Source organism: Poecilia reticulata, chromosome 12 (genome assembly GCF_904066995.2).
Source record: "Poecilia reticulata chromosome 12, P_reticulata-male-v2, whole genome shotgun sequence".
Lineage (NCBI taxonomy): Eukaryota > Metazoa > Chordata > Actinopteri > Cyprinodontiformes > Poeciliidae > Poecilia > Poecilia reticulata.
Genome location: NC_088841.1, coordinates 74,846 through 91,639, shown reverse-complemented (window position 1 = coordinate 91,639; position 16,794 = coordinate 74,846). Strand labels below are relative to the sequence as shown.

General features: G+C 38.2%; 1 protein-coding gene across 3 annotated transcripts in view; it reads left to right on the top strand.

Annotated features, from left to right (window-relative positions):
* chd1 (chromodomain helicase DNA binding protein 1) overlaps positions 1–16,794 on the top strand; it is a 101,179-nt gene that overhangs the window by 40,602 nt on the left and 43,783 nt on the right. For all 3 annotated transcript variants that reach the window (XM_081614063.1, XM_081614061.1, XM_081614062.1), the window contains exons 19-25: positions 4,888–5,032; positions 5,150–5,250; positions 8,277–8,372; positions 8,454–8,630; positions 9,491–9,648; positions 9,733–9,774; positions 9,877–10,010. In XM_081614063.1, the coding sequence (XP_081470189.1) occupies positions 4,888–5,032; positions 5,150–5,250; positions 8,277–8,372; positions 8,454–8,630; positions 9,491–9,648; positions 9,733–9,774; positions 9,877–10,010 (853 nt within the window). The remainder of the gene's footprint in view (positions 1–4,887; positions 5,033–5,149; positions 5,251–8,276; positions 8,373–8,453; positions 8,631–9,490; positions 9,649–9,732; positions 9,775–9,876; positions 10,011–16,794) is intronic.

Here is a 16,794-nt window from a genome sequence, read left to right as displayed (position 1 = left end):
TCAAAGGAGGATCTCATGTTTTTGGACATACTCAATGAAGGAAAAAGGAAAACTGAACAAGGATACTATGAGATGCCTCTACCATTCAAACAAAGATCACACTTACCTGACAACAGAAAGCTTGCTGAAATCAGACTTGAACTCTTAAAAGAAAGGTTCAACAAAGAGGAAAGCTACAAAAGAGACAACATAGCTTACATGAAGGACATCATCAAAGAATATGACATGGAAAAAGTACAAAATGAAAGGAAACAAGGAGAACAATGGCATATTCCTCAACATGGAATTTATTACCCCATGAAACGGGTGTGATAGAACAACGGTACCACAGCACTTTTAAATTTCAATAATCAGAATGCAGAACTTGTTTCCGTTGTTTTAAAAGGTTTATGTCAGTCTGCCTTTTCACCATCAATACGCTTCCCGACCGCCCTGCACCATAGGGGCTTAAAAAAAAAAAAGACGAGCACATTGCGCTAAACTCTGAAACGGGAGAAGCGGGACATAAAACGGAGCGACAAACTAGATGTGAATTATGGCATAAAAGCAGAGAATCCGATGCTGAACAGTAAAAAAAATCAACATATGATGTGAAACACAAGACGATTAGGCGGCGCAGCAGGTGATGAGTGAAGATTACTGATAGTGAACGTCAATAAATGATAAAATAACTGTAGCAACAGGAAAGAAACTAAAGTGGACATAGCAATAAACCAAGAGAGGATAATATTAATCAAAGGAAACTAAATGGAAATGAATGAAGAACAAAATGCAGGAATAAACTAAGAAACTAAAGTAAATACAGAGGAATAAGCTTGTATGGCAAGACCTTTTGAGCAATAATTAATAAAGAGGACTGTATGGCAAGAATAAACAGACACTATTTCCAGATAAAAGGCAAAGTAATATTGTTGAAATGTCATGGGTTTGTAGAGACCACATCTAATACTGAGAATAAATATATCTTACAGACCATAACAGTAAATAACTTAACACTTATTTATGTTTTTAATTATATTTGATATATTTATTTCTTCAATATTATTCTTCATGTCAGTGTTAATGTCATGAGGCTGATGACTCCATGACACTTTCAATTTGACTCATTAGGATTTGATTAAGAACCAGATTTGTTCTTTGTAATTTCTGTCCAGTAAAACTATTAATCTATAATCAATAGACAGGTCTATATAAAGATATAATCCATGTTTCTGTCTCATATTTCTATGGCATTAAAAGGATCTGGAACTTTTGTTTTTCCACTGAAAGCTCTGGTTTATACAATAAATGCCATGTGGGTGAAGTTTTATGGATGATACTCTGATGTCCCATTCTCCTGAAGGCAGCACAGAGCTGCACCACCAGAAACTGACAAACACTGAAGAGAAGAAGAGTTATGATTAATGTAGTTACAGTTCTATCCATGTTTTAATGTTGCAGAGCTCCGTCGTTTGCAAATAGTTCAAAGTTTAAACTGGCATGTTGTTCATCTTTAATCTGGTCATTTTGTGGAATATTTAACAACTAGAAAATGGCAAACAAGAATATCTTTTCCACTCTGATTGGCTACTGTTAGGCCTACCAATTTTAACTTGAATGTTAATTCATTGCATTTTTTGTAGACACCTGTGAAAATAATTTCTATTCCCATGACTTTTTTTTCTCTGAGAAATTATTTTTGATGATAAATACAGAAACAAGCATAAAAATCTAAACATCTACAGTAGTGATAGTAATATTAAGGATAAAATAATGGTCAGTGCAAAGTAGCCTACAAATTATTTGGTGGGGGGCGGTGAGGGACCTGGATAAAGGCTGGGGGGAGCTGGGCCAAAAAAGGTTGAGAAACACTGATCTAGTGAGTTTTTCCAGTAGTGCAGGGGGCTGGATGGTGTTAAACGCACTTGAAAAATCCAGGACGAGGATCCTGACATTTCCACTTCCCTTGTCCAGGTGCGAGAGGAAGAGCCTCTCCAGAGTCTTCATCAGATATGATGTCAGTGCTACCGGTCTGAAGTCATTCAGCTCACTGGGCCTGCTCTTCTTAGGACTGGAAAGGAATGATGCAGGATGTCTTCCAGGGTGTGGGCACGCTGCCAAGTTGCAGACTAAGGTTGAAGATTCGTTGTAATGGTTCCCCGAGCTCAGTAGCGCAGATCTTGAGAATCCGAGGGGATATTCTGTCGGGTCCTGCAGCTTTTCAGGGTCGAAGCTTCCTCAGTTCTGCCCTCACTTGATCAGCTGTAAAGTGGAGAGGAGGCTGGTTGGAGGGAAAGAAAGGAGAGGAGCTACTAGACTGCCTTGGAGGAGGAGATTGGGTCAGGGGGATGGTATGGGATAAAGGTGAGGCGAGGATGCCAGGATGGTGGAATTACTGCACCTGCTAACAAGGAAGAGGATGTACTGGGGGAAAGCACTGGGGAAGAGTAAATGTAGTAATGGTGGGTGAAGCATAATGGTTAAATCTATTGAAAAAGTTATTCAATGTTTATTTTGTGAATGAGAATATTTCTAATATTGATCGGCTGGAATTGTGAATTTGTTTTATTGTAATCTAATAGGGTATAGTTTTTGAATCAGTCGATATTTTTAGTGGTGAACGTTATTTTTAGGTTTCAAACATTACGGTTGTAAAAGCTTTTACCAGACTTTTTTGTGTGTGTTTGTACAGCTCTTACGGTGAAACTCATGGTTTACTTTCAATAAACCTGGCTGTTCATCAGTAAAGCCACAAGGGTGAAAGTAAGGGGGTACGGTAGGGTACTGTGTTCCCTTAAAAGATTTATCAGGGGTACGCAGTACCTGCAGGAGAGAGGAGAGCGGCTGTCAGCTGTAAAAAAAAAAAAAAATCAGTGGGTTCACTGTACAGTCGTGAGTGTACCCACTAATCAGCCATGACTGATTAGTTTCTCAAGAACAATCTAAAACACGACTTGATCAGTGAATAAATAGTTTTTTCCCCATTTCATATTGTTTCTAAACTGTTCGTGCTAAGAGCAGGGGGGCAATATGTAGATTTGAGTCGATCTCGGCATTAGGTGACAAACTGAACGCAGCCAGGAGGCTGAGAGCAGCATGTCCTCCTCTGACTTCTTAGCAAAACATTCGTAACTTTATTAAAAAACTAAAACAAAAAAAGTCAACAAAATGTGTTCAAATTAATGACCCAACAACAATAATAATCTCAGTAATTATTGTTTCAACAAGGAGTTGGGCAATTCTGTGCGTTTTGGTTTTATTCCCAAAATAACTAGCAGAGCAGGAGTTTAAAATTAACTAACCAACCACCGCTGTGTTCATGAGAGGTTTATTAATGATCGCAAAATAAATATCAAGCCTGAAAACCTGATATTGTAGCGGACTGAATGTTATGTTTTTAATGTAATCGCTGCTCTGCTTGAGGACCGCAGCAGTTGCCATGGCAACGCTTGTGCTTGAATGACAGAGACGGAGAGTAAAAAGGTGCGAGTGGTTTAGAGTTGATCACTTGTTCAGGTTGTTTTATCTGTAGTTTCTGAACGTTCAATAAATGACAAACTTGGACTAATTAACTCGTTCGTCTGTTGGTACACGTCATCCACAACAAGCAACAAACACGGTAAATGTGTTTAATTAAGTATTTAACAAACAAATGGCTTCTACCGCAATAATTATGTGAAATTAAATTGTCTAATTTTTTAAAAATTGTTTGGTGTTCTCTTGCATCTTGCTTTGAGCTCAGAGTCTGAGAGGCTTTTCCTCTGTCAAACTACTTTTTTTTTTTTTACCTCTTATTTAGTGCAAATATTGATGTTGATGAGACTTTCTCTAAAATAATAACCTTTTTCAACCTTTATAACTCCACTGTTGAAAATGAGAAGCTAACATTCACAAATGACATTGAAATAATATCCAGTCCAACATCTGGTTTGAGATGATTCCTCTGGAACCTGTTGGAGGAAAAATATCCCGACTTCAGAAGATGAGCTTTAACCTAACAGAGCTCTGTGGTTCCTCCTGTCAGTATGAGAGTCAGGGTGAGGAGGCGCCATGTTAGGAAGAGAAGTGGAAGCTGCAGGATCTTCAGAACAAACAGGTCATGATGCTGGGCTACTGATTATCCCTCTGTCTGGACACAGGATCAATAGAACCAGTTTAAAAGCTAAAATTAATGGTTATATGCCAGACATGGAAAACTGGGATGAACTCCCATGATGTTCAGAGTTTAGGTCTCATGGCATCTCAAGGTGTCAACATTACAGCCAGTGGGCTGAAGGAGGAAATACAGCTTTATTTTGTAGTAATTCAAGAGCTACCAGCTTTTATCACTTCACAAAAAATTAATCAGCACAGAAACTCCAAAGCACACAAAGAAGTAATGTGTATATATATATATATATATATATATATATATATATATATATATATATATATATATATATATATATATATATATCTATCTAGTTTCTTAGGTAGAAACTAGATAGATTGATGAATCTATCTAGTTATCTGCCCTAAACTGCAGATAATTTCCTTGAACATTTGCTAAAATGTCTCAGAACTTCCTCTGCTTCTGTGTAATCAGGCTTAGTCATTTACGTTTTGGGTTACCCTCTATATGTCACACCGGTGACATATAGAAGAAAATGGCAACAAAGCAATGCAATGTAATTTATAGTAGTCTGTGATAAATGTGTATATTAAAATCTTTTGTGTAGCAGTGAATCTCTCTCCTGATGTCTTGGTTTTATCTTGTCATGGACTCTTATAGTTAGTAATGCAAGTAAGGAAAATATCTTAGATGTAGTTACATTTTTTATGATTACTTTTCCAAACATAATTAATATTGTTATTCTTCCATGACAATTGTACAATGTTTTTCTTATGATTTGTTATTTGGACTGGCAGGTAAATATCTATCGGCTGGTGACAAAAGGCTCAGTGGAGGAAGATATCATTGAGAGGGCAAAAAAGAAAATGGTTTTAGACCACCTCGTCATTCAAAGAATGGACACTACAGGAAAAACCGTCTTGCATACTGGATCTGCACCTTCTAGGCAAGCAACTCTGTCGCTTTCCTTCTTTTTCCTGGCTGCTCTGACAACACTTTTGTAACACTAATTACAAAAGTAACAATAATCACTACATCTAATGTCAGTGTTTCTTGTACACAGCTCAGCACCTTTTAGCAAAGAGGAGCTCTCTGCAATTCTGAAGTTTGGTGCTGAAGAACTTTTTAAAGAGCCAGAAGGTGAAGAGCAAGAGCCTCAGGTATGTTGTACCAAAAGGACGTTGCTGCACAAGTGATCATGGTAGTGGAACTTTCATGAAACAGTTTTTCTACCTTTGCTGTGACATTTACCTTCAACAATTCAACTGTAAAACATTTATTGGCATGGACAGATTAGCCCCAAACCAGACAACATTCTTAAAATGTTCCATCTAGAAATCTGGGTGTTTAAGTTGACCCAAGGAAGATAAGTGCTGCATTAAAGGTGGAAACATTCAATTATATTCCACGGTCAGTGTTTTTTATATCACAAAAACCTGGTTGAACATGGGTGTGTATATTTTTTTAAGAACAGTTTATTTGATGTCACTGAAATTATCTGGGGTGTGGGCAAAAAATACATAGACATTTGATGTATTTTTTTAAAAGTCTACATTTTTAACATTTTGCTTTGATATAATATACATTTAATTACTTTATACCAGGGGTGCCCAAACTACAGCCCGCGGGCCGAATCCGGCCCGCCTCCACATTTGGTCCGGCCCCCTGAACAATACCAGAAAGCATTCAGATTTTTTTTAATTTACCGTATTTTCCGGACTACAAGCCGTTTATATGTCTTGTTGCAGAGAAACAAGCTGAGGTCTCCCGTTAGTCATTATCGTGAGTTAAAATTTTCACGAAAGTAAAATGTTTGTTTTTGTGGCGCTTATGTTATTTTGAAGGGATATATAAACGTTACCATAGCGACCAGAGTCAGAGCAATTGGGCAGTGGTCGAGAGGAGATGAGTAGAACTTGTGAGGCTTAAGTCTGGTTTAGACAGAAAGATTTAAGAATTGTCGGCCGGTGTGTCCAAGGCAGGAGCAACACGAACCGATTCCAGTCACGAACATCCCAATTCCAGAGGATAATCCAGTAAAACCCCCAACATAGCAAACGTGAATTTAGAATAACCAAACACGGATGACTATGTAGAAACAGTAGTGATAGTTTGTGGAGTCATTTTAAGAGATAAAAGACGTAACAAAAAGAAAAGGCGGTGGATAAAAGACAACGGGAGCAGCTGCTCTATTTGCTGCATTATGATTTGGAGGTGAATATGTTTTTTCATAGTTAACATTTTTTACTGAATAAACATAATGATATTTACATATAATAAACATTTCTACATGTCATCTCCGATATCCACCGGACTCTCAGTTGCGCGATATGTCAGCTGTTTGGGATTCCCCTCTGTTCTTACGTCACCGCGCTTTCTGATTGGCTACCTGTCACATTCAACAGGTCGTATTGTAGTTCTCAGACAGGGAAAATCCCACAGGCTGCGATAAAAGGGCCAAGACAACCCAAATTGGGCATATTCAGTATTTAGTGGGAACACCAACATGCAGAAGCATCATCTGACTGTTCATCCCCCATCCCACTCCCCCTCTCCCTCCTGGCCGCAACAAAATGTCCAAGTGTTGACCGGTCCGCGGTAATAAACAGGTTGGGGACCACTCATTTAGCACATGCTAGTAGCAACACGAAGGATCAGCACTTTTACTGTTAAAGTTACCGTTTGGAAAACTACCGTAATCAGTTCTGTTAAATCTAATCTTGGCAACTTTTTCTTTGTCAACCGTAATAAATGTGATATTCAAATGACCTGTTATGACTCAGATTTTGGGTGTCTGTCCCCCTCTGCTGCTGCTGCATCGTTGTGGAAAACCTGGAGCGGCAGAGAAATCTGAGGCTTATATGTGCATGTTTACTGGTTTAAAAGAAAAACTTTAGGGTTGTGGCTTATAGCCCAGTGCGGCTCATAGTTCGGAAAATACAGACTATGATCCTTCCTGGATTTTTTCTGTGAAGAACCCAGAGAGGGTCATTTGATTGTGCTTTCAGAAAAACAATACATTTTTACATTTAGGCACTCCTGTAATCGTCACACTTTTTCTGTTACAAACTGACTCCGGCCCCCAGCAGAGAAGGGGAATGTTATGTGGCCCTCACAGGAAAATGTTTGGGGACCCCTGGTTTATACAGTAAAAATGTGGGCAAGAATAATAATGATACAATATTGAATTCAGTAAAATAATTATTTTGAAATTAAAGTCTGGAATTGATATAAATTTAGCAATATTGATCTCTCTTAACAATTCGATTCCTCATTAATTGTGTTCTTGATTCTCACTGAGGTAGAAAATAAACAATTTAATAAAAAAAATGCACCATGTTCCGTTTGATTCAAACAAGCTTAAAAAATAAGAATCCATCTGTCAAAAGAAATGCAACTTTTCACACAACAGTGCAGAGAAATTTGCATGTCTTTAAAGACGCAGTTTGTCTCCAGGTTTAGAAAACACCGACCGTCTCAGATGTTACTTAATGTTTCACCTCTGACATTTTCTCTTCTTTATCTTGATAGAGGAGCTAAAACTGTGTGAGAGTTTAAACCTCTAAGCCAGCATCACTCTGGCAGCTCGCGTCAACTACAGTCGTAATCCATAAATTTGAATATTAATGAAAAGTGAATGTATTTCAGTTACTCAGCTCACAAGTTAAACAGATTACATAGATTAACTCCCCACAGAGCCATGTTTTAAAGCTTTTATTTATGTTGAGTTCTTGCTTAAAACTAATGAAAACATTCAATTTTATTTATTGGGCTGATGGAATATTACATCAAATCAATAAAAAATATTCTAAATTCTCAAACGTGGGTCTAATGAAAGATATGCTTCATACCTGCTCAAAGGTATTTTTTGTGAAATGTAAACATACTTTGGAGCCTCAACGCCATCGTGGACATGTTTTAAATTAAAACACAGAGCATGTACAATACGCCATCATGCAGATACATCTCACGTTATTGGAACTTGCCATTAACCAGGAAGATGAACTATTCTGACTGAATACCTACTTGAAATGGAAAATAAGCATAGAAAAAATATCTATGATTCAAGCCATTGAGCTAAAATTAATAGCAATAAAGAATGTGGCACAAGAGCCAAACATAAAGGTGAAGTGAATGTTATTGCTCTGATTATTTTGTTGGGAATGTTGGCACTTGTGCTGGTCAGGAAATGGACATTGATGAGATCCTGAAGAGAGCTGAGACCAGGGAGAATGACCCTGGGCCGTCCACTGTTGGCGAGGAATTGCTGTCTCAGTTCAAGGTCAGAGAACGTTTATGGCTGTTGGTCAACTATCCAGTTTCTGAACACTTAATATTTATTTGTTTGGTCTTAATTGTATAGGTTGCTAACTTCTCAATGATGGAAGATGAAGATATTGATATTGATTCTGAGCGAAGTCAACGGAGCTGGGATGACATCATACCTGAAGAACAGAGGAGGAGAATGGAGGAAGAGGAGAGACAGAAGGAGCTTGAAGAAATTTACATGTTGCCACGCATGAGGAATTGTGCTAAACAGGTGCACCACTCATGATATTATGAATTATATCAAGAATATTATGAAGGAGGAATATTCACTTCAAGGCAAAAATATTCCATGCAGGCTGAAAGAGCTAGTTTAAGTTTGCTGAATAAATTGCATGCTTTGTCACTGCTACATTTTGGTGCATAATATGTGTAAAAAGGGTGAGAATTGAAAAGCTGTTTGGGGAGGAGCAGAATTTTCAGAAAGTTTGTTTCACACTCCAACACTACTAGAATTCCGTCATGATCCCAGCATATCATCACACTATTGTACAACAACACAATTATGTCTAAATACTTTGGGTCTAAAACCCAGAAAATGTGTCACAGGTTATATTTGCTGCATTTTCCACTAAATGTGTGGGCAGAACGGGACTGAGTGGGAGACAGCTGATAATATTTATACAATAAACACAAAATGAAAAACGTCATGGTTAATCTATCATTTTGTGCCAAGTTATTTCAAAAACAAAAAATAATAATTTCAACACCTGAGAGCAGAAAATCACCACGGACTCAAAAGGATACTGAAGACAAAACAAATGGGAAAAAAATCCCCCCACAGTGCAATGGCACCAAATACTAGTGAAGTGTATTTAAACCCTGGACTTTGAAGAAAGTAATAAAAATTGCCTTAAAGTTCTTTTCCGTATTATTTTGGCATTTAGCAAATGATTAAAAAAAAGGTAATCCTAATTTGCCTAAAACAGAAAATGTTTATTCTGATTTCTATTGGGGATGTATATTTCATTGGGATTTTTTTGTATTTTTGTTTTGTTTTAGTCATATTCTTGCTTTTAGTATTGTGAGTTCTATTTGAACAACTGAGTATTTTTTTCTGGTTTGTGTTGACAGATAAGTTTCAATTCTGATAGACGGCAGAGCAGGAATAGAAGATATTCTGGCTCTGACAGCGACTCCACTTCCGACCGAAAGAGACCAAAAAAACGGGGAAGACCTCGAACCATTCCACGGGAAAATATCAAAGGTTTTACAGATGCTGAGATCCGCAGGTGAAGCTCAGAAGCATTGCTCTTCCTTATTTTGCCTCAGTGTGGTCTTATATTTAAACTGACATATTTATGGACTGCTGCCAGGTTTGTCAAGAGTTACAAAAAATTTGGAGGACCACTCGAAAGGTAAGCTGTCATAGTGACAGATTTTTGTAAAGGCTCTCTAATTATCTTTACATATAATTAAAGATGTATATAGCCTAACTTAACATCTGCTTTTTAACTCAGGTTGGATGCCATTGCTCGTGATGCTGAACTTGTGGATAAATCTGAACATGACTTGAAACGCTTGGCAGAGACTGTTCATAATGGATGTGTAAGAACACTACGTGAAAACCCGTGTGGGCCAGAGAAGACATCAGGTAGTCCTTTTTTTCTTATGAAAAATTAGGAAGATAAAAATATACTTTTTTTTTTTTTTCAAAAATGTCTTTATTGGGATTTTAGCACTTTAGACAAACAGCTTGAACATCTGCAAAGTATGAAAGCAGCAGTATTAGCAGCAGCACTGGTCAGGTCAAAATAGAATACAAACAAAACAAAACGCTTCACAATCCTGGTTCTAATGCAGTCCATCACATATTTCACATATCATCTTTATATTGAGATATTAAGTTCAACAGTGTATGTCCTCTAATAGAATTGTCTTTGGGAAGTGCAGTTAACATGCTCTTCAGTCACTTGGACCGTCATCCGAGCTGTTCAGATCCTCGACATGCATGATGAAGAGATTCCAGATGAACTCAAACTGATCCTGTTTGCCCTTTAGTACACATGTGATCTTTTCCAGAGGGAGGCAGATGACACCAGCTGCAGCCGTTGGTTTACAGTCGCTCCATGACTCCTCTTCCAGAACAATGATATACATCTTTTCGCATTTATAAACTTAGGTTTATAAAGGTTCGTTCGTTTTTAGTATAATTATGATTTTCAGGGTGCAGTTCAAACACAAACAGCTTTGGATCCAAAATTATTTGTTTGGAAATTATTTTCTCAATTACATCTTTTACCTCTTTCCAAAAGAGTACAACTTTTCTACAATACCACAGACAGTGAACCAGAGTCCCTCTGTCCTCTGTACATTTTGGACACACATCAGGTGTCTCCCTGTTATACCTGTAGGGGTCCACTGGTGTTATGTAAAGCCACATTAACCATTTGAATTGGGTCATTTTAAGAGCTATATTGATAGAGCTAGTGTGGGCCAGTTTACTTGCTGTTTGCCAATCTTCCTCAGATAACTAGCAGTAAATCTTTCTTCCAAGACTTTAGTCTATCATGAGATCCTTCAGATAAATGTAACATCATTGGGTGATCAAACTCTGACATGATACCTTTCTTCAAACTGTCCTTTAACATTTTTTCTGAAGTTGACTTGGCAGGTCTCCAATGTGGAGAATGATGACTGTAATAAAACATCATAGACCTCAGCTGCACAGCAGAGTAACACAAGTGAAAATTTGGGCACTTGAAGCCTCCACGGTCATAAGGGAGGTACAGTAAGGACAAACGGAGTCTATTCATGACTTGTTTGACTTTTTGGAGACGTTGAAGACCTCTGCAGTTCCATGAAATAAAATAAAATTTCACGGTTTGAGGCATACAGCAACAAAAGTAGTGGGTTGCTTAATATTATAGAAATGTGAGATACAACAAAACCAGATGTTAGAACATCCAATACATAAACATCTCCCTTCTTCCAAGTCCCTTCCCCAAAATGGGAGAGTCCCACCCACATCCATTGTCTCCCGTTATTGCCAGGAACCATCCACAACTCTTGACTTATTCTGCAAAAAATACCCCCGTTACTGCTAAACAACATTTTTCACCTCCGTTCACTACTATTGAATAACATTTTAAAGGACAGTTTCACACTTAAGTGATTATTGCTACAAAATTTAGGAACATAGATATGCAACATATTTAGGAACATAAAAATATAACAAACCGAATCAAACGCACTGCAATGAAAAAGAAATTTGCGTTCTGCATGAGTAAGCGCAAACTGTAGAAAGTCAAATAATGGATTTCAGTTATTTGTGTACTTTACATGCCATCTGAGGCATCATTCTTTACTTGGCACTCTGCATGTCCTGAGCTCTCTTGGATTTTCTTGAGAAACTCACTTCCTTCCCCAGGTGTTTTGTTTTCATAAGTCAGTAGAAGCGTTGCAGGGTGAGTTACTCCATTGCAAATACCCAGTTTATGCAGCTCCTCCCGGATCAGATCAAACTTTTTTCTCAGCTGGTGAAGCCCGGTGGTCAGGTCGGGGTAGAAGTGGACCCGTTGTTCCTTGTAGAATTCGTCCTTTTTTTCTCGTGTGGCTCGAATGACTGATTGCTTTTCTCGGTAGTTGAGGAACTTCATTATCAGGGGTCTCGGTCAGGAAGCGCTGTCCGCTCTCGGCATAACCTGTGAGCTCTTTCCAAGCTCACAGAAAACTGCAGAGCTTCACTCCTTAATGCTTCGGGTATCCACTTCTCCAAAAAAGCACATAAGTCTGGACCCTCGGCACCTTCTGGCAAATTCACAAGCCTTAAGTTATTCAAGCGAGACCTTGTTTCCAAGTCCATGAGTTTGTCTTCCATCGATTTGTTTTTCACCTGCAAGGTGCTCACGTTAGCTTGTAGGTTAGCCACCTCGTCTTCCGCGGTGGAAATACGGTCCTCTGCTCGCGACATACGTTCATTATAGTCATTCATTTCCTGTTTCATATCTTGTAGTGTCACCATCAGACCATCAAGCCGCGAGGAAAACTCGTTTCGTAATGATTCCAGTGCGGCCAGGATTTGATCAGACTTACTATTTTCTGATTGGCTTTTTCCTTCTTGCGCAGCCATATTTTTGTTAGCTTTGCGAACTTCTCCACAGAGGTTGTGGTCGAACAGCTTCGATGGCTTGAATGCCTCACTTTTCCCTTTGCGTTGTTTAGTCGAGCTAGGCATTATACATCAAATTGTCCTTTTTCCGCATAAATCTTTGGTGAACAGCAGTTTTTTCCTTATTAGAGCAGCAAACAGCAGGGCGAAGCTCCGTATGTCTTCTTACGTGGCCGCCATAACTGTAAGTCTAAATTTCTTTTAAGAGTTTTTTGGTGATATGTATTACAACTCATTACAATAATGGTAAATGTGACTGGCTACAGCAAATCCAAGAATACGTCTACTTCAGGGCGTTTTGAGTTATTTACATATTGTTTTCAAAATGATATCAAACGTGAAAATAAAATTAAAAGGTTATGGCCATTTGAATGTTGGCACTCAGGAATCCAAATTCCTGAGAAAATGGCTCTCAAAGTTTCTTCCAAACCTGTTGAGCAATCTGGGTGTTGACAACGAATGTTAAATTACTTAGCATTAATCCCACCTGGCTGTAAACGAGTATGCCACACCTAGGAACGTGTGCAGATAAAGGTGTGCGCTCATAAGCCACCTTTTGTCTGGTTTATCTACTAGAAAATATACTGTATTTCTTTCTACAAAGTTTCAGCTTTTGTCAATTTTTGCAACAAGGCAGTGAGCTTGTGTTTTGTGAACCTTTGTCATGAAGTTGCCTGTGAACGCTGAATTTTAGTGTACAGGAGTAGAGAAACGGAGCCTGTAACTTGGTTATGGCAACACCACAAAAAGTCTGTGGCACCATTATCCTTTTCTGTGCAGCGGCTTCCCACCTATGTTTGAACATTTGGAAAACGTCCCACATATGTCATAAACATTCAGTGAATGCTTGCAGACAATGTTGACTTGTTTTAATGACAGTAAAGATTAAAGACTACCGAGGCAGAAGTAATGATAAAAACTTTATTTTGCTATACATTTATGCATATAAAAGACAATATCAGTAAAGCTTCCATTAGAAAAATTTAAATGGGAAAAAGCATCAATTTTAATGCTTTGGAAAAAGACATGAACAGTTAAATCTGACATCTACTTGAATTTTTTTTTATATTTTGATATTTTAAGATAGCAGATGGACAAAGTATAGTTACTTGCAAAATTTAGTATTTTAAAGACTTAAATAAACATACATATAAATAATGTATATGCATGTTAGAAAAATAGTGAAATCCATTGACAATTGATGCTGTGTGTAATACTACTGATTATTATCAGCATTTCACTGTTCTATAAAAAGAAATCTCTACATACTAACATCTTCAGCATGCTTGATTTAGGCTTCACACTGAGGCCTTGGAGACGTGAGCTGGGAGTAATTTCACATGCCATGATGTGGACCTGGCAGCATGATGGCATGGTTTCAGCTTAGCTCATGATAAATTCCAGAACTCTTGTTGATGTTTTTACAGTTGATATATATGTATACTGAACAAAAATATTAAAGCCCCATTGTCAAATATTGCTGCCACCCACTGGACATGCTCTACCCATGCCAATACCCGCTGGTATTGGCATGGGTAGAGCATTACTCACTGACAGCAAATTGGATTAAAAATAATGGTCATATCAAGGGAAATATTACTTTTGTACAATAAAATGTCAGCTAACGGTCATTTACAGTTAACTACACATGACAATGATATTTGACATGGGGCTTTTATATTTTTGTTCAGTATATGTATATATTTATGTGTGTGCGTGCGTCTGTGAGGCACTGACTTTATTATAATCTGATTTACAAATAAAGACCCCCTCCGTATTATTGTTTGCATGTGCTATGCTCCACAGCAAGAGAAAAACCATTGAAGTACAACTTGAAACCACTTCTTTCTCGCTCTCTGTATGAGCTGAGCTACACACACACAGACTCGTTGCCATAGCAGCTGACAAAACACCATTTTATCTTTTAGGATTCAGCACCAAAACCACTCGAATATTCTTCACATAAAGAACAGAACATTCAGTCTGTTGCAGTAGTATGGTTTCAGGCTTAATGTTTATTTTGCAAAAGTGATCGCTGTGGTAGACTATATCTACCGATGCTATTAGCTAATTAACACTGCATTTTGCTGGTTATGTTTGTTTTCTGCATTCTTAACACATACAAACTGTAGCTCAGAAAATGCACATTTCATTAATAAACTAAGCAAAAAATGTATTGCCATCTTACCTTTACTTACAAGCTTATGCGCCACTCATTCTCCACAAAAATATCAGTTAATCTAAAGCCAAGTCTGTCCTTGAGATAAGTTGACAAAAGTAGGGAAGCAAAGCAATAATGTCTGTTCCTAGCAGGACATCCACAAAGCCTGTCTTTTCTTGTATATCACTCCGTTTGAAAAGAGCAGTACCCTTCGTACTTTGAAGCAAACCTTTCAGCTGTGGTGTTTTTCTTCCTTTAGTTATCATCTCCTGCTTCGATTAAAAATCCACTTTAGAAAACTGTTTAAGTGTAGAAATGTAGTCTTTCATGTTGACGTTGGAAGAGAGAAGAAAACAAATCTATCGCTGCACTTGACTTATTTTCTGTATGGCTAGCTCGCTGTCTCTTACTCTGCAGACGTGGAATGGAGACCAATGTCTGGGATCATGAGCGCCCCCTGCCATGAGGCAAGAAAACTGCCTGCCCACCTCGAATCTGTTCTCTGCTGTTAATGATCACTCCTCAGCACACGAAACACGTTACAAACACAGTTGGTGACAAAAAACACTGTACATTATAATATGCTAAATTATGGAAAATCTGTTCATATATTAAATGTTTTTTAACCATTTTATTGGCAACGTACCATCAAATAGCAGCCAGTGCAGTTAGCGAGAGGTTGCACAAGGTGAGGCTCAGCTCGCTGCTGCCTCACCAGCTGCACTTCTGAGCATTTGACTGGGAAAATGCAAATATTCAGCTATTTTGAAGAAAAAAGAATAATAAAATTTGGTTAAGCTAAATGAAAAATAAATACTTTACAGTACAAACCACAGGGTGAATATAGCAATATAAATTATTTTTCCATAAAGACAGGTCACCTTCATGTGACCACACATCACTGATGTGTTTGTTTGTTTGTATATATATATATATATATATAAAACACAGACACACAGGACAAACAACCATGCACACACACACTCACACCTAGGGGCAATTTGGAGAGACCAATCAACCTGACAGTCATGTTTTTGGACTGTGGGAGGAAACCGGAGTACCCGGAGAAAACCCACCATGCACAGGGAGAGCATGCAAACTCCCTGCAGAAAGACCGGGGCTGGGAATCGAACCCAGAACCTTCTTGCTGCAAGGCAACAGCTCTACCAACTGCGTCACTGTTCAGCCCAGCTTCTCAGTCTCAATAAACATATAAATATATATATATATATATATATATATATATATATTTTTTTTTTTTTTTTTTGTTAATGGATTCTCAGTCTCCATTAACAAAAGACGTACTTGAATAAAAACTAAACAACATAAAGCCAAATTAGAATTCAACCAAAATAGTGCAAATTATGAAGTCTGTGTACTATATTGCCCTTCAGTAATCACACGATTTAAATAGAGAAGATGGGCACATCCAACTACCTAATGCAGTAGTTCACACTACACGATTTTTTGCCCCTATTTTCCCCTTACGATAATCTTAGGTCGTTGGCCGATCTAAGATTGTCGCTGGTGGTTTCGTAACCGATCATCCTGCAGTGTGTGGTGGGTTGTGGCCGCACCGATCTAAATCAGGAGGTTTTCCCGACTGGGAGCTTAACGCAGCCTGTTGAATGTGACAGGTAGCCAATCAGAAAGCGCGGATTCTCCTCTGTGCTTTCTGAGGGGAAATTACGGAGGGGAATCCCACACAGCTAACATGGCGCAACCCGAAGTCCAGCGGACATCGGAGATGATATGTGAAAACAACATTAATGTTTATTCAACATTTTATGCAAAGAATATAGAAATGACAAGAGGAGGAACTGGAGCCAAATTGCTACCGCAGTTGATAAACCCGGTAACTTCTCAGCTGTTCTTTGTTAACGTGACATAAATAGGTTATAATGATTTTCATTCAGTCACGACTTTACGCTGACTCTAGCCACACGCATCCCAGGTAGATTCTAGTAAAGCATTGATTAATGCCTGATTTTAACACGGCATTGGGTTTGATTTTAACGGTTCGATTGGGTTCGGCACGATCGAACCGTAAACCTAGGATTTCTGTCGGCTAATGTGTCTCATTAATTATTTTCCATAATGTAATGA